Raw genomic sequence first — 26646 nt, forward strand, 5'->3', positions numbered from 1 at the left:
AAGCCCCTCAAATTCAAAGACCCACTCCAAAAATGGGTATCTGAGATGAACACACATTTTTCAGATGAAGAAATACAAATGGCAAATAAATACATGAAGAAATGTTCACCATCACTGGTCATTTGAGAAATGCAAATTAAAACAAACACTGAGATGTCATCTCGCTACAGGAAGGATGGCTTCCATCAGGAAACTAACCAATAACAAATGTTGGTGACTGTGGGGGAAAAGGAACACTTCTCCCATGTTGGAGGGAGAGTAGACTGGTATAACCACTGTGGAAATAAGTAGGGAGATTCCTCAAAAAACTAGGATTGGAAGTCCCATTCAGTCCCACTATTCCCCTCCTGGATATTTTCCTAGAAAAACTGAAAACATCACGTCACAGTGATATATGTGCATCTATGTTTATAACAGCACAATTTGTAATAGCTAAGTCTTGGAAACAACCCAAATGCCCATCAACCACAGAATGGATGAAAAAATTAAATTATTTATTATTATTTTCTATTCATCTAACAAATATTTTTGGGGCTGGGGATTTAGCTCAGCGGCATAAGCACCTGCCTTGCAAGCAGTCAGTCGTGAGTTCGATCCCCGGTACCGATAAAAAGGAAAAAGACCAAAAAAAAAAAAAAAAGATGTGGTATTTTTATACAATGGAATATTACTCAATTATAAAAAAGCATGGTCTTGAGGCTTTTATAGGTAAATGGAGGCAACCTGAGACTATCCTCATAAGTGAAATAAACCAGACTCACATTTGTAAATATCATACTGTCTCTCTAGTATAAAAAATAAATAATAAAAACCTGAAAGAGTAATAAAATCCAAAATGTATAACAGATATTATAATAATGAAAAGGAAATTAAGTGCTCAAAAGGAAAGAATAACTTGTAGGTATATACATATAACTGTACGTATGTTTAAGTGTACAAGATAGATAAACCATACTACTAATTTTGTGCTATTCATCAAACAATAGTTTGTGCTGTCATTGTCTGTCTGTTCATTTTTTATACTTTGATTTTGTAACTTGAACAACTACTTCTAAGATAATAATATGTAATTTATCAACAAGTGATTTCTTACTATTATTTTTTGAAATTTTGCATTATTTCTACATTTTTTGTTTTGCTTTTTTTCCTCTGAATTAAAAAAAAAGTCAAAACACCTAAAAAAAAAAAAAAAAAGACCAAATGTTGCCAAAAGAAACAACTCACCTTCAAAGATATACACAGAATCTTTTATCTCACTTCTCCATTTTCATATCTTGCCATTTTTTTTTTTAATTTCAGTCTTTCACTTTCTGTTACACTTTTCCTAGAAATCATGATTCTCGAGCTTTGAGAATTTCAAACCATTTTCCCCCCTTCCTGAGGTCTGGGGAATAAAACATTTTAAGAGGCAAATTGTTCCTCTGAATCTTCACGCTACTCCATTGTTTTGTCATTCTGCATGATTTCCCTTGTATCCTATGGCTTATTTTCTATTCATTTAACCTCAAAGAAGTGTGCATCCACCCAAACCTGTGTTTGTTAAAGGTGCCCTTCAGGTTTTTTGGTTTTTTGTTTTTTTTTTTTAATTTTAGTATTAGCTGAAGTTCATTTCTTGTCTAGAATTAGTTTATGTAACAAATATTTACTGAACACCTATGGGTATTTTTCAGGGTGTTCAAAAGTAAACAGGTCTCCTGCATTTATGAAACTAATATTTTTGCAAGGGAGATGGATGACAAGAATAAACAAAATAACCACTTTGTTTACACTATGAAGGACAGAAAGAAGATGCAGTAAAGCAGAGAAAAGAGTAACTAATAATAAGCACAATGCACAAACCTAGTTGGCCTGCAAGTTTCCAAAAGGCTACGATCCAAGATGCCAGTGCCTGATTGGTATTTAGCTTTCTCCATAGTAAAGGGCTTCTCTCTTGAACACAGACTATGACAGGAACCTCTGGCCTCTGGCCCCAGAGCACAACCAACAGCAACTTCCTCAAGCAAACATTTCCCTAGATTAGTGATCCACTTACCATCACCAGTCCCTACCTGTTTCTAACTACTTTATTTGTGGAAGATTCAGTCTCCACATTGGTTGTAAAATATACACAGTGAAAGCTCTCTCTGGTCACTATGACGAAGGTTAGCCACAGATCTATTAAAGGAAAGAGGTAAAATAGATTGGAAAGTGAGGGCTAAAGTTGGAAGCCATTTAGATAAATATGTATGTCCTCAAAATTTTACTTTGCTGTATAGAAATGTAAATCACATTTTTATCTACTGACGTAAGAGCAAAGTCTTTGTTTTGACTATGAAGTCATTATTGGAGTTTTTTGTGTCATATTTTTTATATTAACCTAAATGCAGAAAAATGACTTTTTGTAAGATTAGGTTCTCTACAAAAAAGCAAGACAGACTTGCAAATATCAACCAATCTGAGTTCAGAATTCATCTATATTTTTATGACTTGTCTAATAATTCAGTCATCTCACTAATATTTATCAGTGACATGCCTTTGTTGAGTCTTTTGCATTCCACTTTTAAAAGGGGCTTTTAATGTAATTCATCAACTTAGAAAAAAAATTAATCAAATTATAACAGGAAGAAATAATAAATACCTAGTTTAGGAATAAATACTTGATTCAGATAATTACACAACAGAAAGACTGGAAGGAAAGAACTGTATTACACTGGCCTGAGAGCTGTCAGGCCGTTGGCTACAAGGCCAAGATGCCATGGACATGAAAAAGAAATAGAGAGTAGCAATTCACATAGTTAGTTAATTAAGTGAAAACTTTAAGTAGAAAAGGAGAAATTGAAAAATCGTATTTCATTTATTTTGGTGGGGGGGGGGGTTGAGACAGGGTCTCACTTTTTAGTTCAGGTAGCCTTGAACTCACTATTTAGCTAGCTCACGCTGGCCTCAAACCTGGAATGATCCTTCTGCCTCAGCCTCCTGGGTGCTCAGATTATAAGCATATATACCTTACCATGCCTCACATAGAAATAGAAAAAATTTTTAAAAAGGAATTGCTACGTGTTTTTTTTTTTTTTAGCAGCTTCAAAAAGTAGCAGAAGAGTGTCTGTCCACTTTTCTAACTGACAGAGTACCAAAATTTTAAGCCCTTAGGGGTAAACATTATGAAAAGGAAAAGGAATTCTCCACATTTGCTTCTACAGACCTGTGTGCTGTCTTTGTGTGTTTCTATATCACTGATCAGCAAATAATCACTTTTTTCAGTTCACTTGAACCAGCACTATAATTTATAGACATCTTAGATTGTAGCACAAGGTTGAATGTCAAACCAAAAATTTGATGTTCCTATGATTGTCTGTCTTTCTCTACATTTTCATGTGAGCTGTAATAGAAAAATGAGACCCAGTTTCAGGGTCTATAGTCAACCATTATATAAAATAGAACAGATGTTATTTCTTCTAAGTCAAAGCAAAATTGAAATAGTATTTCATGAATTAATACTCATCACATTTCATACTATGAAGCACACAGAACTGGTAAGGGGAGAGAGCAAATTGTGAGACAGATGTAGTCTTTCCTCTACATTTCTCCTCCCAAAGGCCTTTTTAATTCTCCATAAAATTAGGCAAAAGGTAAGCCTGTGAATGATTACATTAAACTGACCAACAGTAAGTAATCATGGCTACCAACCTATGATTGTCCAAAACATTAGTCAATGCAAGTAACTTCTAGCATAAAACTAACTTATCATTTCCCAGGCACTGTATTCCCAATTCCCTTAGAAATCTTTTATTATTTAATGAACTAGTCTATCCAGTATTTGGGCAAATTACTCTTTCTACAAATCTCCCAACACATTGCAGACAGGATGGAACATGTTTATAGGTAATCAGAGAACTGGTTGAACTATAACTTTAAAAAGCCAAAGTTAATAAAACAATGTATCTAGATGTAATATAGGTGAAAATATACACACATCTTTCACAAGCAACTATGCTTACATCAAAAAGCATCACGGAGAAGCATTTAAGAACTCAAACCTTAAATCTAACATAAATCTATAAACATACTATGCTACTAATGCTCAGGTAAATGTGGACTAGTTCAGCTCAGTTTTCATGTTTCTAACAGTTTCCAGCACTGTTAGCAACTCTCCCATCAAAAGAAAATTTCCAAACCAACTTTAAAAGTCAAAGATATTTCAACTTTTATGAGAATAAAATAATCTGTGGAGGCTCTAGGGTGTCAAATCTTAGTCATATCATGTTTTTTATTACTGCCCTGAATTCCTTGAGTGTAATTTTAAAATACAGCCCACTGTTTTCAATAAAAGACAATCCTTAGTCTTGCTAACCCCACTTGTCTTTCTGCTAAGCAATGTGAGGGCGGTTTCTGAATAGTTTTCAGAATACGACTGGGCCATTACAATCCATGAGCAATAAGCACAATTATTACTTCTAACCCTCTCCCATCAAACACAAGGCAAGCTCCATCTGGACCTTCATGTCTCTTGGCATCAGACTGAAGTCTCATACGAGGGCTACCTTCATCGAAGTCATGGAATCTCAGCTCCATCCTCAAGATACAATGAATAAAATTGCCAGAATCTGATTGGTTAGGATTCTGTTTTCCTAGAAACTTCACTCTCAAGTAACAGAAACAAGCTTGGTTTCTTCATTTAAAACTTACATTTCAACAATTGGTTGGATAAGCTGAATTATACATTCTTAGATATATTCTTACTCTGCATAAAAATATTTAATGACATGACAAAATTAAAACAGTTTTGAAACCTTAAACTCCATTATACTAGCAATAATTAATGCCAAAAATAGAAAAAAATATAAAAACAATAAATATTGAATCAGACAAATCCTCTATGTACATAACAACAATAACCTAGGTGTAAAACCTGATCTCAGGAGGTTAACTGATTCATTTATCTGGGAGATTCTGTTGGACCCCTTCATTGTAAAGAATACAATCTTATTGATGTTAATTTTATAAGACTATCAATGATGATCAATGAAAACTAAAACTTTTCAGCTCTTAAAACAACTATAAAACCTGAAAAGAGTAATCATACAAATTCACAGATTTGCTGAAATCTTCTTTGTTTGTAGTGGTATAATGTTCATTAAGAAACACTCTGCACACAACTTCTAAATGTTAAAGAACTAATGAGAGAAAAGAAATATTAAAGAACTAACTAGGGTAACATACTTCACACAGAATGTCACATTTTATGCATACCTGGTATCTGAAGTTGAATACTGTCTTCAGTCAATAATTAAAAATATTTCAACAAATCTTTCTACTGAATTCTTACTATGTTGAGTATAATACCCGAGGCACAGTGAAGGAAATAAATGAATTAAATAGGTCCTACCCTCAAGGAGTTCATAAGGTACTGAGATTAACTTCAAATAATTATACTGACAAATAACCCAGCCTCAACCACTGCCCCCATGAGCTGATTTTGGACCGCATTTAGATGAGATGACAAATGAGATCTTTAACAGCTGCTTAGTTAACAAACTTTCCTTTGTTAAAGGATCAATGTCACTGTCACAGGAGCAAGTCAGTTACCTGTGAGTAGGTGCCCCATAGAGGGATGAGTGACTCCCCTCCCAGTTCAGGATGTCCTACCATTATGCTTTCCCCCAGACAAACACCAGCCCCTCACCAGGTACCACCCTTTCCCCACCACTGACTTCCAGCCTCCTAACTATGAGCCAGCTAAATGTGTTCATTATAAAGCACCAAGTCCAATGTCCTACTAGAGCCACGTAAATGAAATAAGACAAATACCTTAAAAATTAAATTTCAAGATTTATAGAAGTTATTGTTTGATTAGATGCTCTGTGGCATTTCAAATTATTCACCTCAAAGAAAGATTCTTTGCAAACTATCAGTTCACAAGGGTTCCTGGTCTATGTTATGGCAAAGTTTATTCCTGTCCTTCCCGAGCAGATCCTGATTTAGATTTTTATTCGGTATTATCCAAGTCTTCTAATTGTGCAAATCTATGTATTAACAAGGTTTTTTAAAAACAATTTTCTTAGAAGATTATGAATGTAGAGAAATATCTTTTTTACATTGGAGGAGTACTTAAGCTTCCTAATTTATGACTTACTCAAAGTAGCCTAATTTTAACTCTTACTTGTACCTGAATTCTATATGAAAACTATGAATTTACATATTGAGTAGCTCATTATTCTTGTGAATTAAATTAAGCACAAGGATATGTACAAATGTCATTTTCAGCAGATTAGATTTTTAAGTACATTACGTTATGTTATACCTGTAAGTAATGTTACCAACAGCATGACCGAACTCATTTACATGTATTCAAATTATTTGAGTTTAGATCAGTATTTCTCAGTCTTTTATACATCAGCATATCCCCAAGGACTCTTGCTGACATTCATTTTCTAATCATCCCCATATGATTTTAATACCATCCATACACTGTTACAGTCTATATCTGTGTTTTACATATTAACAGGTGTAAGACATTTTGCAAGTCCACCAACAACCAATCTTCACACTTGTGACAGGGTATCTTCCCCTGAAAATGCACGGTTTCTTTAGACGAATCATTTGTTACTCAGATAGCAACTATGCACACTATTCAAATGCACTGAGCATTAGAACAAGAGAAAAGACTCATAAAGAATATGAGAGCTCAGTGGTATAGTACTTGCCTAGTGAGCATGAGGCCCTGGGTTCATCTCAAGCACCCTTGCTCTCCAATCCAACAAAGACTGCTAACCACAATTCTGAAATATCCAATTTGAAGACTAAGAATAGTGACAGATAGATAGATAGATAGATAGATAGATAGATAGATAGATAGATAGATAGATTTGGTTCCAGGAATTGAACTCAGGACCGTGCACTTACCATGCAAGCACTGCACTGCTCAGCTACATCCCCAGCCAGAGAATGGCAATTATTTAACTTACAGTACCAATGAATAAAAACTATCAAATTCATCCATCTTAAAGGTCACTATCATTTCTCAACTCCACTGATCTTACTGAGATTAGTAACTAAGATATTTTGCAGTTAACAAGTAAAATATAGATTTAAAGTCAAATATGTAAGTAGTTCTATTCATGACGTTCTCAAGTGCAAAATGTACACTAACTGTAAAAATCTGAATCTGACATTCAGCAGCACTGCCAATGTACCTGACCATGCAAAGGGAGCACTACAAAAATACTATAAGGAAACAACAGTAAGGTAAAGAACATTATTCAACTACCAACAGTTTAAAAGAAATACAAAAAAGGTAATCATTTTACTAATAACTTCAAAGGTCCATTTATATTTATAAGTAAAACTCAACACTAAATTTCAATGTTTTTCTCTCTCTTTATTCTACCTATATCTCTTAACTTTCATCATCTAGCACAAGTAAGTCTAAATTATCAATTATTGCTCACTAGGACTAGCAAGGTAAACGAAGAAGAGAAACCAAATAGAGCAAACCCTCCAAATTAATGGAAGCTTATATTCCTAGTGCACCCAAAATTGTGAAAAACCGCTAATTTTAATGTGTTCAGAAAAATGCTTATAAATTCCTATTCTTATAGTTAAACCTTAAATATGCTATGTCTTCCACAATTATATAATTTAGTAAAACATTGTAATAATAAAGCCTTAGAAGGCACAGGGCATTTGGGCAGCTTCTTAGGGCTTTAAAAGGAATAAACCAAAAAACACTGAACATAGCTACACTGCAACAACCTGTTACGACCCTGGAATGCTGGTACATCAGGCCAAGATGGGTTACAGGGTAGAAGCCAATCAGCAACAAGGAGAATTGACACTCTCAGATTGGCTACTTGCAAACCTCCCTCCAAAAAACAACTGCTGGGACATTTGTGGTTGCTGCCAAATTGTGGCATTTCTCAAATAATTATTAGTTAGGTTCTAAGGAAAAATCTAAAGGACTGAGGCCATGAACTCTGAAGGGCAACTTCTGAATGAACTGCAACTTCATGGGGTATAGTGTAATCTCTTCCTCCTACCCACCCTAACGTGCATCCAGAGGGAGAGTAATGGTTGGGAGTGGGACATAAATCACTTAGGGGAAGCATTTGCTATTCTTCTAAATAGAAAAATCAAAGCTCTTTCTCCACTGTAACAAATAAAAAATTAATAGAATGATTGTGGCCAAAGCCATAGACATAATGACACCACTATTTATTGGGGACATAATATTTAAAGAACAGGTTTCATAACTCAAAATGTATTGAAAGCACTTATTTTGAAGCAAAGAAAACATTCTATAATTTTATCATTGAAATTCTTTGTGTCCTTTCATCCTACAACTTTACAATCACTTTAAAGATGTCAGTAATGTGACTGATAAATTTAATATTAAATTTAAAATATAAGCTGTATATTTTTTTTAAGTCCATACTTACTGAAGAAATTTAGCCAACTAAGCCTTTAGTTAACCAAGTAACAATCTTATTAAAAATTGCACATTTCCTAATGTTCTTATTCTTTATTTATTAATAACTTCAGTAAAACACACTAGGTAAAAAGAAGTTATACTTTTACCCTTCAATTTGTAATAAATGTTATCAATTTCTCAAGTAAGACCATAAAAAGTTATACTAAAAAATACACTGCATGCCTGAGTCCACTGGGTAATGAGTGATTGGTTTTTAGTGATTTAAAACAGGTAGTGTGATGGTGAAGAATTAACAATAAAAATTAAAACATTTGTGTATAGAACAGAGGAAACCACCAATGAAATACCGTAGTTTTTCTTCTTTTCCACTAACTTCAGTATAAACCAACAGTGATAAAACAAGGCAGGAAAATGACAGCTCTGTAGTGAACAATTTATAGCAGAAACACTAATTTTCTAAAAGTAATTAAGTTTCTTCTTCAATTTAAAAAACATAATCAAGGATTAATGAAAAGCAGGTACCTTACATGAAAGGTTAATCAATAAAGAATATAATCTAAAAGTAATCAACATTATAAAGAGAATTTTTCCCATGAATCACATATTTACTATCCCACATCTTATATTTATGGAAAATAGTTAATAATTTACCCAGCAATCAATATACCAAGCACTATTTAGCAATTAGCATTGAACAAGACAATGCTGTGTAATAAAACCTATTCAGAAAAAGTTTAATTAAAATAAACTAAGTGAAATATTTCCTCAAAATATATGGTGACTAAAGACCAAAAGCCTGAAAATCAAAATAGGTAAGTCAGGAAAATGGTAAAAACTTATGAGAAATTACAAATTTACCTTGGCTCCTTCTTACTCAGCTGTATTATATTTTTTTGTGGCAGAGAATCTTGTGATTTTTGTTTCAAATCCTATAAAAATGAATAATATTTTTATTTTACTTTAAAAATTAATTATCAAAATTGGCTATATAATTGTACCCTACAAAAATCTTGCAAGAAAAAAAAAAAAACTACTTTTTTCCAGCTACATAAAATAGATCCAAAGTCAAAGCAAATAATCTTGTGTACATATGTGTGTGCATGTGAGGGCTCAGACTTCAAACATAACGTGCACTCATGAGACTGCGGTTCATGAGACTGCAGTTCATAACGGTTATTCCACTTAGGGATCAGATAAGTCCAGGTTCTAGAGACAATTTTACAAAAGGCTTTACTGTGTTAATTTCATATTGTATGCTTCATAACCTTAAGAAACATGTAATCAATTCTTGCTCTTACTTTAACAATAAAAATGTCTGTGATTCAAGCACCAGCCTACAAAATCATTGAAATTAGATCTGATTCCAGATGTGCAAATTCAAGTTACACATGAAATCACAAAATCCAAGATCCAGAACAGAGTCTAATGACAAATAAGTTACAATTTAAAAATATCAGAGGTGTCTGGTGGAAATGCAGAGAGAATTGGAAGCAGCTGTTTTCTTAACTGTTCTTCCTTGCAATCTTAATAGTAACCCAAGGCAAGGAACATATTACCATCTCACTTCAGGGATACATGAATGAGGGCCCACAGATACTAAGAAACTTTTTCAAGGCCCATCCAACTGGGGCAGGGCCGTGCTAATATTCTCACCACTGCATTCAGTGCTACCCACAGCACTCCATGGACTCATTCCAGAAAGCAGAAGGCCATCCACAGTAGAGTAAAAGCAGATTCAGGATTTACAAATATTCAAATATCAAGAAGTTTCTAATTAAAACCAACAGAATAATTATGATGCCTGTCTTACAATATTCTGTAAATTCTTTGCTTTACCATTCATGCTAAAATTTAGTTAGAAGAAACACACGCACACGCACCTAGGACACCTCCCTGAAACCAACTGTAGATACAATTAAAAGAATGTACAGATAATTTAGTGATACAAATTCCTTCAAATAACGTATAAAGCAATAATTATATTTCACTGTTTTTATTAAGTTTGTCACTCCCTTTTCAAACCCAAAAACAAAACATACATATTTATGTTGAATCTAAGAAAGATTAACTAACCATCTCTAGGAAAGAATCAGAAGAGTAAGACTCATACGCAAGTTTGTCCTTCAAAATAAGAAGAAATGCAGACTCTCCAATTATTTTCTCCAAGCCGATTAATGAGTGAAATAGTCTGTAAACAAAAAAATTTATTGGTCTGAGAATACAAAAACCAGCATATAATATTTTTTTTTACTTGTGATCAAACCACCAGTACTCACATTTTATATTCACAGTAAAAAACCCATAATGAATTTTTGACAAACTGGCTCTTTTCACCAGAACAAAGACTTAGAAAAAAAAAATGATTAATCAGAAAATATCACTGACACGGACTCACTTAAAATAGAAAGCTTTTGAACACACCTGAAAAACAATAACTTATTCAAGGCGTTTATATTTTCCATAAATTATCATACCAAATAATAAAAATACTCAGTATGATCATCCCAAGATTATTTTTATGTCTCAGGAATCAAATAGATGTTTAAGAATCATCATGATCAGCTCTGGACTATAATGTCAGTACATCACTAACCATTGCTGAATCACTACATATTGTGAATTACAGTAACTTGCTTGAAGCCTTTTTTTCCCCTCAAATTCAATTATGCCTCTTTAAAGCTTTGGAGACAGGTATTCTTAAGGAAATTCACAATGAATAAATTCTGTACAGAAACATCATTAATCATGTTTCAATCAATCAGCAGAATGAATCTACTGTGCTTGGAGGTAATTATATTATTTTCTCCAATACAGGAAGCAGCCTACAATCTATGCCTTAAGGATATTTTTGCACCCCTGCAAAAACAACAAAAATCCATAGATGATTAGAAATATTTCTTTTCGAATAGCAAAAGGAGTTCTTTCAAACATGTACATAAGCGATCATGATCAGTAAGTTAGGAAATACATTTACAAATTAAAGCCGTAATTATAGTACTAAGATTTCATGGATTTGGGTTCATGACACCATCCAGGGACATTTCTCAGTATATCCAGATGTTTTCTAATAGTAAAGTGTTCTCATTGGACTAAAGGACCTAACGAATGAATACAGTTCCGTTATGGAAGTAACTCCTTCAACCTAAATCTGTTTCTACATGGTGACCCGAACCTACAAAATAACGGTCATATTCTTCAAAAGCTCCATACATGCATCATAGTGTATTTTTAAAGAGTCCCAATTCAACTGTGGGAAAGCCATGAGTCCAATATTTATATCCTACGAACAAATATGCAGTCTTCAAAAAGCAGCAAAACCTTTAGCAGGGCATTTCCAAAATGCTTTCTTAGAATGTATAAAGCTCGTGTGTTTCAAACAAACAAACAAACAAAAAGCACGATAAAATAAGTCTGAGAAACACCAGATACAGCAAAATTTTAAATATTTAAACATTTCATCTATGTAGGATTTCTCAGAGCCTCTCAGGTCCTAACATGCACTATCCCATCAATATCTAACACAGTTCAGGGGGAATCACAGTTTTCTAGTTCGCTGTCACTGCTGTTGTTTTAAACAGATGGCATCGGGTCTGTCATTCAATAGTCTGATATGTATGTTAGAACCCTCAGGCTCACCTCTTGTCCAGTTTTACCTACCAGCATGAATTACAATTTAGCAATAGCTGGCAGAGCCCCAAAGCCTTTCTGAACTCCTTGCAACTATTTCTGTCTACAGAGGCCATGTTACATAATTTATGCCAAATAATACATTTTTTTCATGCCACAATTAGAATTGACCTCTAAATGTGCCGTGACGCATTCCTGTTTTTCCGGTCTATGGCTATATAAATATTCTGTTTATTGTTCAAAGCATGGTTCTCAAAGAGTCTCCCTAGGACAGCAGCAAAAAAGCTGGAAGGAACTGAATCGCCTCTGACATTTAAGAGCTGTCTTATCTGACCTGCTTAGCTGCAGGTTTCTTCCACATGACATAAAAATGAGCAGGGTTAAGATTTACACTTTTAGAGATGCTATGACCAGCAACCAAATGCAATCGCTAACTCATACACCTGTTCTCAGAGACATTTCTGCCAATGTCTGAATGAACAGTACTCAATAGTCAAAGTATAAGAGAACAGCAATGTTAGCTGCCTCCTTTTATAATTCTGTCACCTGTGTTTTGAAATTTCCTCCTTAAAATGCCTGTGTTAATGAGGCAGTAATTGTTTATGACTTTTCCACTGAAGTGTGAAGCACTTGCAAAGCAAATTTACAAGTGTCAAGTATAATTTGAGAATTACTATGTCTTTTCTTTCTCACTAACATGAATTCTGTATTGGCTTGTTTTTATAAGCTAAAAGCAATACAAAACATTTTGAAGAACTGTAAGCCTCCCAAGGAAGGTCATGAGACAGAAAATGTTCTGCACAAAAATTTCAGTGACCTGTACCAAAATCTCTTTAACATTGTCGGCAGAGAAATCAAACAGGCAGGGTAAAAGAATGACTCCTCCATATCTTATACCCTGGTCTGATTCTAACAAGTCTGCTTCTAACCTTGTAATAAATCAAAAAAGCAGGAGCATAAAGAAAGAAAGAAAAAAATGAAGACTCTGACCACATTTCAAAAACACTTTCCGTGATCAAACTAATGAGTTTTTCTTCTTGAGCCCAGAATAACTTCAAAAGATAGGACACAGTGAGGAAATTCTATCTATAATAAGAAAGTTGAAGATAGTCAAGATATTAAACTGAATGTTTCTGAAAGAATCAACTAAGAAAAGCGAAGAATGTCTTTTCTACCCTTATTTCTAGAAAATTAGTAACATATTATAGCTAAAAACTTAATGTGTTATAATTAATAGTACCCAGTTGTGGGTCAGTTTTTTAATGCTGATTTTATGTGTTCTATATACTTTTTACATGCAGCACCAGTTATGATAAAGCAACCCATTTTTAAAAAGATCTATAATATTTTATATTTCTTATATTTTTTTTATATTTCTAATATATATATTTATATATATGTATATAGTTTTGGTAGAAATCTGGAAGAAATAATAGTCTAACCTATAATGAAATTAATAGTCAAAACTCTTTCTCCAATATGGGAATTTCCTCAGTACTGATCCTAATGAATGGTCATTCAAGCTCCGGCATGAAGACAGAGATCTCACCATCATAAAAGGTCAGTCTTTTTCATTATTGGGGAACCTGGCATACTAAGTCCTCTGCCTTTCTGAGACAAAGCTTGTATTCATTGTTAAATTCTTCAAGTCAGAGTCTGCTGTTTCTACCTCTCACTTGTCTGACAGTTCTTCAACTGGTGGGAGATGACTTATCACCAACACCAAAGTCATCCTTCTCATGCCCAGTTGCTTATGTCATTTATACATGACACACTCCTTAGGTCCTTTTTTTCTTAGTTATGCTTCTTTCTTATTCTTTTACTTTCAATGTCCTTCTAAAAATAAGTCTAGAATTGAAGAACAACTGGATATGAAATTAAGTTTCTATATAACAAAGTAGAACTTTTTATCCCCCTGGACTTTAACCATAATTTATCTAATGCCAAAGCCTTAAGAAGATAACCTCATTACCATCCTGTACCTTGGGAAAAACAGGATCAATTTTTATAATGTTTTCCTACTTTATTTGAAGAACTAATGCAACAAAAAGCTGGGACAGCTATGATGTTTCATATGATTTCTTGAAAAATGTAAAAAAACTGGTGATTTTTGCTACAGCAACACTCAGAAGGCAAATCATTATTAATGTGTTCTGATATACATTAACAGCTTCATCTCTAGATATAATAATGAGTCAATTTTTAAAATAATTTTTAAATACTATTTCCTCTAATTACATTACCTGGTACCATAATCCACAACTACCCAGTCCTTTGCAGTTCCTGTGATAGCATCATGATGCTGAAACAATCCCAAGTTCCTTCTTGCTTCTGTCAAGGCTGTGTAATACGGTGTTGTAAGAAATTTACGTATCTTGTATTTCTGAGCTTGTTTCAAGGCGAAATAGTAAAGAATTTCAGCAGCCCTAATTGCATAAAACAGCCATTAATTTTTCTTTCAAAACTAGTATTTCAGCTTATAATCTAAACCATGAAACTATTACTCTGAAAATACTGTATAGCTTTCAAATAATTCAAAATTTCCATACCAACAATTTATACAAAAGATACTGGTAATGAAAATGTCTATAAAACTATCAAAGGTGTTTATCTAATGTATTTCAATTGTCAGTCATCAAAGAACATCATGTTTGCACTGATATTGGATGGGTGTCCTTGTTCCAAATAATCATGGAAAGAAATTAGCATTAATGACCAGCAAGACAGACAGATCTCACAGTGGGGTGAGGGGACCTGACTAAAGCAGTAAAAAAAGGAGTAATTGGGTCTGTCCTTTCTGCTGTCCAAGACTAACAGAAACATGCAGGCCAGAACATCACCAGAACTCCATTTCCTCTCGCATTTGCACACTGACAGAACACACATCCAGGAAAGGCATGAACTTAAGAAAAAGACACTGAGAGGACAGAAGAGAGGCAGGAAAGAATGCTAAATATCAGCTCAGGGACAAACATCAATGTCAGTTTTGAATGACACGCAACAAATATAGTTAATAAAAAAAGGTTAAAAGGACATCATTTTTATTTAATTCAGAGAAAAATCTTTAGTCTAATAATAGCTTTGGGATATGAATATGAGGGCTTATGATTTCCAGCTTTTATTATTTTCATCAGAAGAGATGGCTCCAGACAGGTTTCATAAGTTCTTACGGAGACATGGCTTAACCGAGCAAAAAGTGAAAGAAGGTTCTGTATGCCAAACATGTCAAGGACAATGGAGAGAAAGTCAGCACAGCTTGAAATGTATCAAGATTCAGGAAAAAAAGAAGATACTGTAAGTGCTATTTTTATGAAAAGTACTGAACTCTAAATTACAGAGTAAATAAAAGATGGTAATAATCTTTACTTTAAAACTTCTAACCCTTCCAAAAATGATGGAATGAGAATTGCTAGATTCAAATTAAGTAAACTATGCATATATCCACATACATCTATTACCAATATTCTTTGCTTTGAAAAGAATAGATACACATGTACAAATGTCACGTAATAAACAACAGGTTTTTAAAACTATTTTCTTTATACTTTTTTATCTTCATTTTACAAAGAAGAAATGATACTAATTCAAAGTTATTTTCAAGTAAATTAATACATTTGGTAATTCAAAACTATTATATTTTATTGATTTGCTTTATAGAATTTTCAAAATATATTTCTAGCTTTAAGCACTGTGCCTTAAAGTTGCCCAATAAATTAAAATATTCACAACTCTTTGCAACTAAAACATATTGTACACTTAAAGCTTACTAATTCAGTGGTCTTACTCTCAACATTATTTAGTACTTATTCTATATGATCATAGAAGTTGAGAATAACAAAAAATAGCTGATCATCTTATGCATAGTTTTGTAATATATATATGGATACTATTTTATTACAAATACACTAAGATGTGTTTCTCTTTCATAACTCAATAGTCAAAGGTCAACCAGGATTTTGAAACATTAATGGTGGTACAACAGTGATGATAAAAAACGTAACTATTATACTGAGCACAACTTGAAGAAATTCCTTTTATAAAAAGATTTTCTTAAATATACTCGGAATCCATGAATATATAAAAGAAAGTAGATTTGATCTGATTTGCTTTTTATTACCAAGATTCATCATGAAAATGAACACTTCTGTTGGGTTATACATAGAAAGTACTGGGACACCCTGTACCTGTTCAACTTTACATAAAAACTCAGGCTCAATTAAAGCTGGACTCCCCAATATGGTAACCAATAACCAAACATGGCTACCAACACTTAAATTAATAAAAATTAGAAGAAATGAAGAATTTATTTTTTCATTCAAACTGGTCGCATTTCAAGTGTTCAGTAGTCCCACGCGGTCACAGTGGCCAGTGGTCATGTTTTAAGTGCATAACAGACACAGTTACCATACTAGACAGTGATGAAATAGAATGTATCACTGTAGAGAGCTCCATAACACAATGATGGAAGGTTGCAATACAGAGTGCTGCTTTGATGTTTCATATTTTCTATTGACTTCTACTTTGTCCTAGGCAATCAATGGTTTTCAACCAATCACTGTCTGATTCAACCAATCGCCCTATCAATTCTCATCTCTGTCAAATCCCGTTCTAAGCAGAAAAATCATACCTATAGAAATGTGTTTTAAATAAATGAAAACAGAGATGAAGCCTTTAATGCTTTTATACATATAAAAGTCATTAAGTTTAGAGTGTGCGATTAGAGGCCTGCCTTTGGCTGCCGAGAGGCCATTTACTTCTTTGAGACACTCTACGTTTCCAACCATTCAGCCTGCCAGATTACTGCCTGCAGACACAGATGATGGTATCACTGAATATTAATATTAATGAGTAAATTAATTAGAAAATAGAAGACATGAAATACAACTCTAAGAAAGTCTAATTAAACTACTTTTCCTTCCTTCTAGAACAAAAGTAGTCATCTGATTACTCTTTGAAGACCTATTTCTGATTTCGTTAAGATTGCACAATTATATTAAGTACATCCTAACGTTACCTAAATTATGTATATTATGCAGAACTCTACAAAGAGGCTATGATAACGTAAGAGAAGTGAAAAAGAAATACAACCACCCGGTGGTGAATGTACCTTAAATGAGATTCCATGATTCTATCCATTCGTTTGTAAAAGGGTCTCGATGTAAAGTAGCCACTCCAGTAATGATCGTCTCGGTCAGCATATGTGAAAAAATCTCCACTTACGACAGGGAACATTGATTGGCCATTCCTTCTCTGAGCCGCATCTGCCTTATCCAGGGCATCGAAATAGTCTGACAAGGTTCCAAACTGTATCTAGTGAAAAACATTTTAAAGCAGTTATACTCCAGTTTCTACTTAAAAATTATTGACTTCCTTCAGTGAAAATTTAATAAACATATAAGTGAAAAGCTAGTATTTAAGCCATACTTCTAAGTTAAGACAAAAATGAACATAAATTTTAAAAAAATCAAAAGCGAGGGGAAAAATATTGTTGACCCTTTTACCTGCAACAAGTCCTAAATTTAATTAAAATCTGTACACTTAAGCATTTAGGATAAGAACTATTTAGATCTACAAATTTATGAATATGGAAACTCCTATATCTTTAAAGTGTTAAAGCATCCAAGATGGAATGATCCAGATAAATGAAAGGATGGAAACAGGAATGAGAATAAAAAGATATTTATTTTAAGCAAATGCCCAGAAGTCTGGAAGAACAGCTTTGTTAACTATGTGTCTCATATACCATACTATATCCTCGCTGACCCCTATCTTCCTGTTTTGAATTCTTATAATGGTGAAAGGCACGCTTTTAAATCATTTTAAAAGCAGACATTTTTCTATACTGTGTAAAAGTAATGCATTGAGACTGTGAAGAACTACAAGGCTGAACACTCAAACGAAGTCTTTCTCATAGTTTAAATAGTGAGTTCATAAATACTTTTTTATGAGTCCAAACTATTCTACAAATCAAAGAATAAAAAATGAAACATTATGCCAGATTTGGTAAAAATATTAAAAGGCACTATTTTAAAAAATAGATTATTGAACAATGTGTCCTTTACTAGTAAGATAGTAAGAAAAAGAGCCCTGAGCCCCTGGGTGTGTGTAGGCACAGAGCTGTTTGGAGGCGAAACCAGTGTCCCTAGCTAGACATCCTGGGTAACAGGAAGGCTGCAGTGCACATGTGCAGGCTGCTCGGGGCCAGAGTGAGGGAGGTTTGGAGGTGCACAAGGTGGGCAGCTGGGCTCAGAGCAAAGCTGGGTCACAATGGATGAGGAAGTTTTGAGCGTGTCTGAAGACACTTATTATTGGCAAGAGTGGCGTTGGCAAGTCTAGCCTGCTCTTGAGGTTCACAGATGATACTTTTGATCCAGAATTTGGACTTCAAGGTAAAAACAATGTCAGTGGATGGAAATAAGGCTAAACTTGCAACATGGGATACTGCTGGTCAGGAGAGGTTTCGAAAATTAACTCCCCGCTACTGCGGAGGTGCACAGGGCGATATATCAGTTTAGGATATATAAGCTGGATATTTGGTTAAATGAATTGGAAACACGGTGTACAGAACTGACATAGTAAACATGCTAGTTGGAAATAACATCTATAATGAAAATCATTAAGTTGACATAAATGAAGGCCTGAAACTTGCACGAAAGCATTCCATGTTATAGAGCCAAGTGCAGAATCCTGTGGTGGTGTTCAAAGCGTCTTTGCGGAATGTGTCGAAAAGATCATTCAGACACTTGGACTGTGGGAGAGTGAGAACCAGAATAAGAATAAAGGAGTCTAACTGTCACATATGGAAGAGAGTCACTGAGGAGGGCCTGTGGTGGTTGCTTTTCTGTGTTATAAACTCTGGGAAGCTCCATCTCTTGCGTATTTGATGAGATAGTGACATCTTCCAGTATATAAACTCTAACTGCTATTTTAGGGACCTTCCCTTTTGCACATAACTGTTTTGTATCGTGGCAGTAAATAATCGTGAGAAATCTCACTCATCAGCTTTCCCGGGTAAAATGTGGTAGGCGTGCACAGTTTGTAGTCTGCAGTTTTTTATGTAACATAAAATAGGTGTACCTTTATGAGTACATTTGATTTTATGATTTACATTTATCATGTAATTTTTTTAAAACCCATCTATCTAGTACATGTTATCACAAAGTCTGCTTTTGGTCTCTTCTGCTTAAACACTCCCATTAATTACTGAACTACATGGTATGTAGAACTCTTAGAATCACTGGGAAATAAACAGGTATCAAATTTCCTTTGAGGAGAAACAAAGACCATGACTTCACCACTTTCCTAGAACGTCTGAGATTCTCTTTTACCACTAAGCTAAGTCTCAGAACAGACTGTACCTCAGGCCGATTCATAATTAAATTTCTGTTTGTTCAGGGGACAATTCCAAACTAGTGTTGGTATCTCATCGATTAGGCTGGCTGCTTGTACTTTCAATCCTGTGATAGGTACATTGGATTCACGTTCCTTTGCGCAGCGTTTTTAGTTACATAGTGTTTGGCGAATGGCAATACGTTTTTCTTCATTTTGGTTTCAGGACATGAATAGTACTGATTAAAACTCCTTTAGTACTTACCACTTCTAAAACCAACATCTTTTTTTCATAAATGTTGGTTGTGTGTGTTTGGGTACCTTCACTGTAACTTGTGTAGTGTTTATGAATATCTGTATCTTCTGGCTTTCATAAATGCTAGCTGATATTCAGAAACCAATTTCTACGTTTTGAGGAGTGAGGAAAAAACACTAAATGACAGTTTGAGAAGGACTATTCTTTTCAGATTCTAACATATGTAGGAAAATACTGTTGCAATGAAAATGTTGATAATTTACTGTAACAAATAATCATTAGTTTCTCAAAACTAATATATCTCTGGCACAGTTAAAAAAAACAGTAAGATAATAATTTTATTATTTATTCCTTACATATATAGCAAAAGCATGCAAGAGAGCACAATCATTTTGATTCTATATAGCAAAGGCCTGGGTTTAAATCCTATCCACTAGGATACCATTTATCCTACATGGGGTTTTGAGCACATTATACAGTATCTCTGAGTTACAGCAAATAAGATTCTAAGTGAAAAGCAAATTGTTTCATTATTCACAGAGTATACAATATTCATGATGGTGTAGAGTTTGGAAAGAACTTAACTGTACTCAAATTGAACCATAGATTCAACCCAATCTCAAACAAAATACCAACCGTCTGTTTCTTTTATTTTCTGGTAGAAATTAAAAGTTGGCATAAATTTATATAGACCGACCTGCCAAAGACTAAGAATAAGCAGTGCAGTCTTGATAAGGAAAAAGTAATTAAGTCAAAGAGACAGTTAACAATGAACAGAAAGTCTAGACACAGACCCATACAAAAGTAGTCTCACTCAAGATTAAGGACAAACATGAGGTTGAAATATAGTGTAGGAAACTATGGTCTTTTCAGGACATGATGCTGTACATACTTGCTGGCAAAAATTGTATCGTGATCCCTAATCTCACATGATTCAAGTGCTCCAATCCAGATAGATTAAAGAACTAAACGGTGACAGTAAAACACTAAAGCTTCTAGGAAATTATTTCCTAAGAAATGCTTTGCTTTATTTTTGTTGTTTTGTCCTGTTTTGTGATGCTAGAGTTGGAAGCCAGGGCCGTGTACGCACTAGGCAGGCGCTTTAGCACTACAAAGCTGTGCTCCGCCCAAGAAATGAATTATTGTGATCATGAGGTAAACAAAGTATTTTTTACACAAGCATAAACCATAAAGAATAATGACTATAAAAAATTTAATTAAAATTAAGAATTTCAATGCATCAAAGACAGCATTCATTGAAAACAGACTATATAGGAGAAAATTTGCAGAACTTTTGTCTGAAAAAAGAATTAATCCAAAATATACAAAAGAACTATAAATAGTAAAGAAAAGATAGACAACCCAATTTAATTTTAAAAGTCATCAAAAGACTTAAATATGCACTTTACCAAAGAGGATACTCAAATGGCAATAAACTTAAGGGAAGATGTACAACCTCACTAAGACCAGAAAAATACAAAATAAAGCCACTGTCTCTATCAAAAGAATTAAAATGACAGAAAAAAATCTGAACCATGAAGTCTGAGTCAAGCCTTACGCAATTAAAACTGCCATAAAATGCAACCACTGTTGCAGGGGCATATTGTTTGGCATTATCTATTAAAGATAAACATCTACATATTCAATAAACACAAAATTCTGTCCCATTTTATACATGCATAAACTTATACAGGTGACCAACACATACCTATTATGTTTGAGTCTTTTTACTTATAATAAAGAAAAACTAGAGACAACCTAAATGCCTAATAACAATAGAATAAACTTCTATTCTCATCAAATGGATCCTAAACACACTGTGTGGCATTGCAAAGGAAGAGCATGGATAAAACATACAAACGTACTGTGAACAAAAAAAAAACGGACACAGAAAAGTACACACACAGGATTCCCTTCATATAAAACTGAAGAACAAATGATGGAAGTGAAAGCCTAGGCTGCCCTTGAAGGAGCTGGTGGTGGCTAGGAGGAGCCCTGCAGGACTAAAAAAAATTCTCTGTCCCCTTACAGTTTACATAGTTGTGTATGTGATACTTAGACTTTAAAATGCAGTTTTAAAAGCTGTTCTAGTTGGCAATCGAAGAAAATATAGTAATAAAATCAGGATCTAATTCTTCAGTTAGTAGGAGGCCAGACTCCAAACTATTTTGCTAAGATGTATTTAGCAGTAAGACAGCCATATATATATATACCATCTTTTGTGATCACATATTCACAATTCAGTTGCATCCCTCAGGTGAACACAAAGATGACGCAGAGTCCTAAGCTCAGAATTCATAAGCTGGGAGAAATTTAATGATAAATAATCTTAAATAAACTTGATATTTTATTTAAACTTATCTGATACTCAATAAACATAAATTCTACCTACAAAAACTGTGGTCACCATCAGTCTTCTGAAGTCCTACACAGTACTATCGCCTCCTTACTACTCCAGTAGTAGTAAGGATCTTCACAGAAGATCTTACAGATCTTCACAGAAGAAAATCCTAGTAAGGATTTTCACAGATCTTCTACTGTCATACAGATTAATACATGAATAAAATCAATTTGTTGAAAGTCATTCTCGTAATGGAGAAAAATGGACTCTGTATGAGGTATGTTTAAAAAAAATCTTAACATCCTTACAACATGTGACAATGTCTTAATATTGTTTAAGTCTTGACTCAGGTAAAGCTGATACTATTGAGATATATATTATCAAATTATTGCAATTTTATGTGATGCCAGATGATTAGGGTCTTACACACTTATTACCACTCAGAGATAATACACTAGAGTAGTCAGAGATGAAGCCACATAAAATCTGAGATGTGTGCTAAGTGGGGAGACAGCAGTGGAACAGAGCTGACGAGAGAGCCCTGAACCGATGGGTGTTAGAACAGGGCCAGGGACACGAAGAGGACCCTAACTGTGGTATTCTAAGAACGTCAGGGTACAGTTTAAATTTTCTACAAGTTAAAAAAGAATTTTAAAATGAAAAATAATAATCACAAGGAAAAGATTAATTTTAGGAGTCATTTCACTAAGAAAAATGCCAGTTCACTCTCTGGACATGAGACATTTGCAAAATTCAAGATATGTTCCTCTACAAATGCCAGTCACACTACTAAATCACAAAGATGCAACTGTCAGAAAGAAACTATTAATAAACTTTCAGTGCTGGCAGAAAAACAGGATATCCCTGAAATATGAAAAGCACAACTTTAATTGGTACACATTTCCAATTACATAAAAATAATACCATTTTAATCTTCAAGAAATGATAATAGAAAGTCAGCTCTAGAAATGGAACTCCAATATATGCTTATTTTCCTCTTAATGAATTATTTTACATAAAAATTACATTCCAAGATAAAATCATGTTCTAAGATATTCTAAGGTACTGGGCCAAAGGAACTAAACATACTATGGTACAGCCTCATTTAATAAGGAAGGTTCAAATTCAGATACACTATCAGAAGTATTTTCTTATTATTACCTTTACGTTAAACTGAGCCTGAGAATTCATATAGTTAAAAAGCTGCTCATAATTTCTGAACTGTAAATCCCATTCTGAGTATTCACTGTAGCGAAAATCATCTCCAAGTGGGGCCAGAACAACTTTAGTACGGAAAAGTTTTGACTTCTTTCGGTACTGATCTAGAAGTAACTGAGCCCTATAAGGAGAGAGAAAATACAAATTATATTAAGAAAAGGCCAACTGCACAACATAAAGCATCTAAATTTAAAAGTGTATTATATTCAAAGAAATCATTGTACATGCCAACTACAAGCTAATGTGACATGAGACAGATTTTTAAAAGTTACCATATATTATCCATTAAAAATACTCATATAATCTTATCATTGGAAAAATCCATAGTTTTCCAATGGTTTATCCTTAGAGAAATATTATTGTAACCAACTTCAGTATAGGATTATAAGGTACCAGTGCCTTCCTAGAGCTCATGCATAGCAATGGGATCCAACATAGCCCACATATTAAAATAGTAAGATTTCTAATCTATATCAACTTTGAAGTTTGATTTTCTTTACGTCTTTCTCTAATTTAATTTCAAATTTTAATAACCCAGTTACACATAGAAAACAAGTGCATAAATGAGACCAAAAAGCATAAATCTTAACTTGTAAAGGGTTACGGAACAATACCTTTCTCATCTCAGGAAGAATACCCACCCACTCACTAACGGCATCAGAAATCTGATTCAACACCCAAGATCAGAGAATGCTTAGGAGTTAAACAAACTATGCTAATTTCTACCTCCTTGGGTTTAAACCATGACTCAAAAGATGAGCCAAACACAAGGTGCTTATGTGATAAACAGCTTTTATCTTTCATGTTCTGGTTTTCTAAAAGCACAAAAGAATTTCATCAGGAAATACCAAGTTAGGCATCATTTGAAGAGGTCTGACATACAAACTAAGAGAAAAGTCTTACGGAAATGAAATTAAACAACCAAGTGAATAACAAATAATTCACAGTATTTAAAAGTCAAAGCTTGAAAAATTAGCATTTAAATGACAATTGTAATTTTACCTGACATTCCAATTTTCACTGTAAGGTTCACCCAAAAGTAAATTTCAATTCACAAAATTAAAAGTATGAAACTCAAAGAACATGAATAAAATGAAGAGATTCTTTTTTAAAACTATGAAAAGGTTTTAACCAAATTTAGAATTTTATGTTATTTTTAAATTCATACACTCTGAGACTGCTTTGCAAATACCTGCATTAAATTTGACCAATATTTTAGTAGCTTGGTAAGTAAAATACACGGAATGTTCTTATATAATATACAACGCTTAGTTTTTGGAGATGAGCATTTGCTACAGTACTGTGTTTAATCTTTGCCACTAATTTACTAGCATTTCATATTTACCAGAAAGTATTTCAGATTATTACTTATAATAAAAAACACACAGATTAACCACAAAGAAATAAGACCAAAAGAAATGCGCGTACAAAAGATCAAATACATCAACTAAAGATGAAACACATACTGTGACTGAGTACCCAAGGGAACACTGGGACACCCAAAGGAAACGTCTGTCTAACCTTAAAGTGGTTTCCTGTCCCCCTGACCACCTAAGCAGAAAGAGGAAGGGTAGGTGTCAATGTCTGTAATTACAAACACAATCTGCTCAAGCAGACAGGTCAGGGACCTCTGCACACCCGCTTTAGCTGTCCTTTTTTGGTTTATTCTCTTACCCTGACTATCCAGCTCTAAAAGAACAGGCTGCTCAGAGTCCCCTACTTGCTCTCACTGCTGTATGATCCAAGAAAATGAAACCTGGCTTGAGCGGTTTGCAAAACAACTATCTATGAGCTCAGACTTCAATAAAAGGACTTCATGCCTTCAAGAAAGTTGCCATCCTAAACATTACTGGGTCTGCAACCGTGAAAAGCTCACCCCAGAACATTTTCATTATAACCACAAGGATGTAACGAAGATAAAAAGACTCTATCACACTTTCTTCCTCATTCATACTTTTTAAAGTTACTTCTTTTTGTAATATACAGATTTGATAATGTAGAGGTATTTATTTAAAAGGCCACATTATATTCCTAGCAGTTTAGAGTTTTTAATGTTACAAGGTTTGTTTTAATGCATTCTGTACCACTAATTTTTTAGGAAAGAAATTAAACTTCAAAAGCACCAAAATTAGAAACTATAGGTAACTTGGTTCAATGAGACATTTCCTTCATTAGCTCCCATTTCTTCTAAAGAAATGAATCATTCTTTTGATTTTTATTTAAATGTATTTACATATAAATATTCTTAATTAAAGTTTTCTGTAAGTCAAAAACATCAGAAAGATGCAAGGACATGTATTCATCAGAGCTGGGCCACATTCACGATGACTGAAATTATTATTGAGGCAATAGATAATTACACGCTTTAAGTGTTCCATTTCAATAAATGTGTTTTTGCATTTGAGTTGCTTTTCTTACCAATTTGTACAATGGGGACCAGAAGTTTTATTATCAGCAAAGGTATATGAAATCAATCAAACAGTAGAAAACTTTTTTAATGAGAGCAAAAGAGATGGTAAAAATAGCCTATCATAGGTTAGCCATTGTATATTGATCTACTATTGTTCACTTTCCATTAAATTACAAGACATAAAAGGTATAGTCGAGGCACTGGCACTTTTAAGTTTCTTTAGATCTTGTTTGAATGAGTCCTTTAAACAAGGATAACGTTGGTGCTGACGCCCATTTATTCAACTTTTCAGCAATGCACACTTCGGGCTCGACTTTGTTCAGGAGGCTACCTTAGGAAATGCATATTTTCTTACCTGCTGTGGACGTTTGCAGGAGATATTGCTTCTGGGAGGATTCCCCAGGGACAGCCAAATCTGCCTCCAGGAAGCCTTTTAAAATCAAACTGGCAGCATATTTTAGGATCAGGCCCACAAGTGTGAGGGATGTCATAGCTGTAGAAGGGCATCATGTGGCAAAAAATATCGGTGACAGAACCCAAATCTAAAATAAAGAGCCAGCAGACAAACTTGCATTTACAAAATTTTCCCCCAAAACTGTTTAGAATGCTATTCCTTTGTACATATATTATGCAAGGTCTGTCCTAGATAGACAGCCTCTCTAACTACTATTACATATACTCCAGCAGTTTTTAATTATCAGTCTGAAGGAAGAACATACATCTCAGCCTGTATTTATCTTTTCCACTTAAAATACCAAACAAAACAGCCCTTTCATGAACCAGCTGCTGCTGACCTGAAGCATCTTGAGCAGAAGTAAAAGTTACAGCTGCCTCATCCAAAATTATGACCACGTCCACCCCTCACTGTCAGCTCTTGCCACATCTGCTTCTATTGCAAGCAATAGGACACGTTGAAAGGCCATTCGTTACATTAGATGTAGAGGAAAAGAGAAAGAAGAAGAAGAGAGGAAAAAAGGGAAATGAAAGAACAAAAGAAGAAGGATAGGGTTGGAGGGCTGAGAAAATATTGCACAAATACCTACTGTCCTTGTCACTGA

General features: G+C 34.0%; 1 protein-coding gene and 1 pseudogene across 1 annotated transcript in view; one reads left to right on the plus strand and one right to left on the minus strand.

Moving 5' to 3' along the window:
* The window catches only part of Man2a1 (mannosidase alpha class 2A member 1), a 162335-nt gene that overhangs the window by 69693 nt on the left and 65996 nt on the right, over positions 1–26646 (minus strand). Inside the window, exons 7-12 of the mRNA XM_063245471.1 lie at positions 25944–26130; positions 23122–23299; positions 17142–17344; positions 14278–14460; positions 10481–10595; positions 9266–9336 (exon numbers count right to left, since the gene is read on the minus strand). Of these exons, the coding sequence (XP_063101541.1) occupies positions 9266–9336; positions 10481–10595; positions 14278–14460; positions 17142–17344; positions 23122–23299; positions 25944–26130 (937 nt within the window). The remainder of the gene's footprint in view (positions 1–9265; positions 9337–10480; positions 10596–14277; positions 14461–17141; positions 17345–23121; positions 23300–25943; positions 26131–26646) is intronic.
* On the plus strand, positions 18217–18886 carry LOC106025589 (ras-related protein Rab-18-like; annotated as a pseudogene).

Source organism: Cavia porcellus, unplaced genomic scaffold (genome assembly GCF_034190915.1).
Source record: "Cavia porcellus strain 051 isolate PalLab524CR breed Dunkin Hartley unplaced genomic scaffold, mCavPor4.1 scaffold_2, whole genome shotgun sequence".
NCBI lineage: Eukaryota > Metazoa > Chordata > Mammalia > Rodentia > Caviidae > Cavia > Cavia porcellus.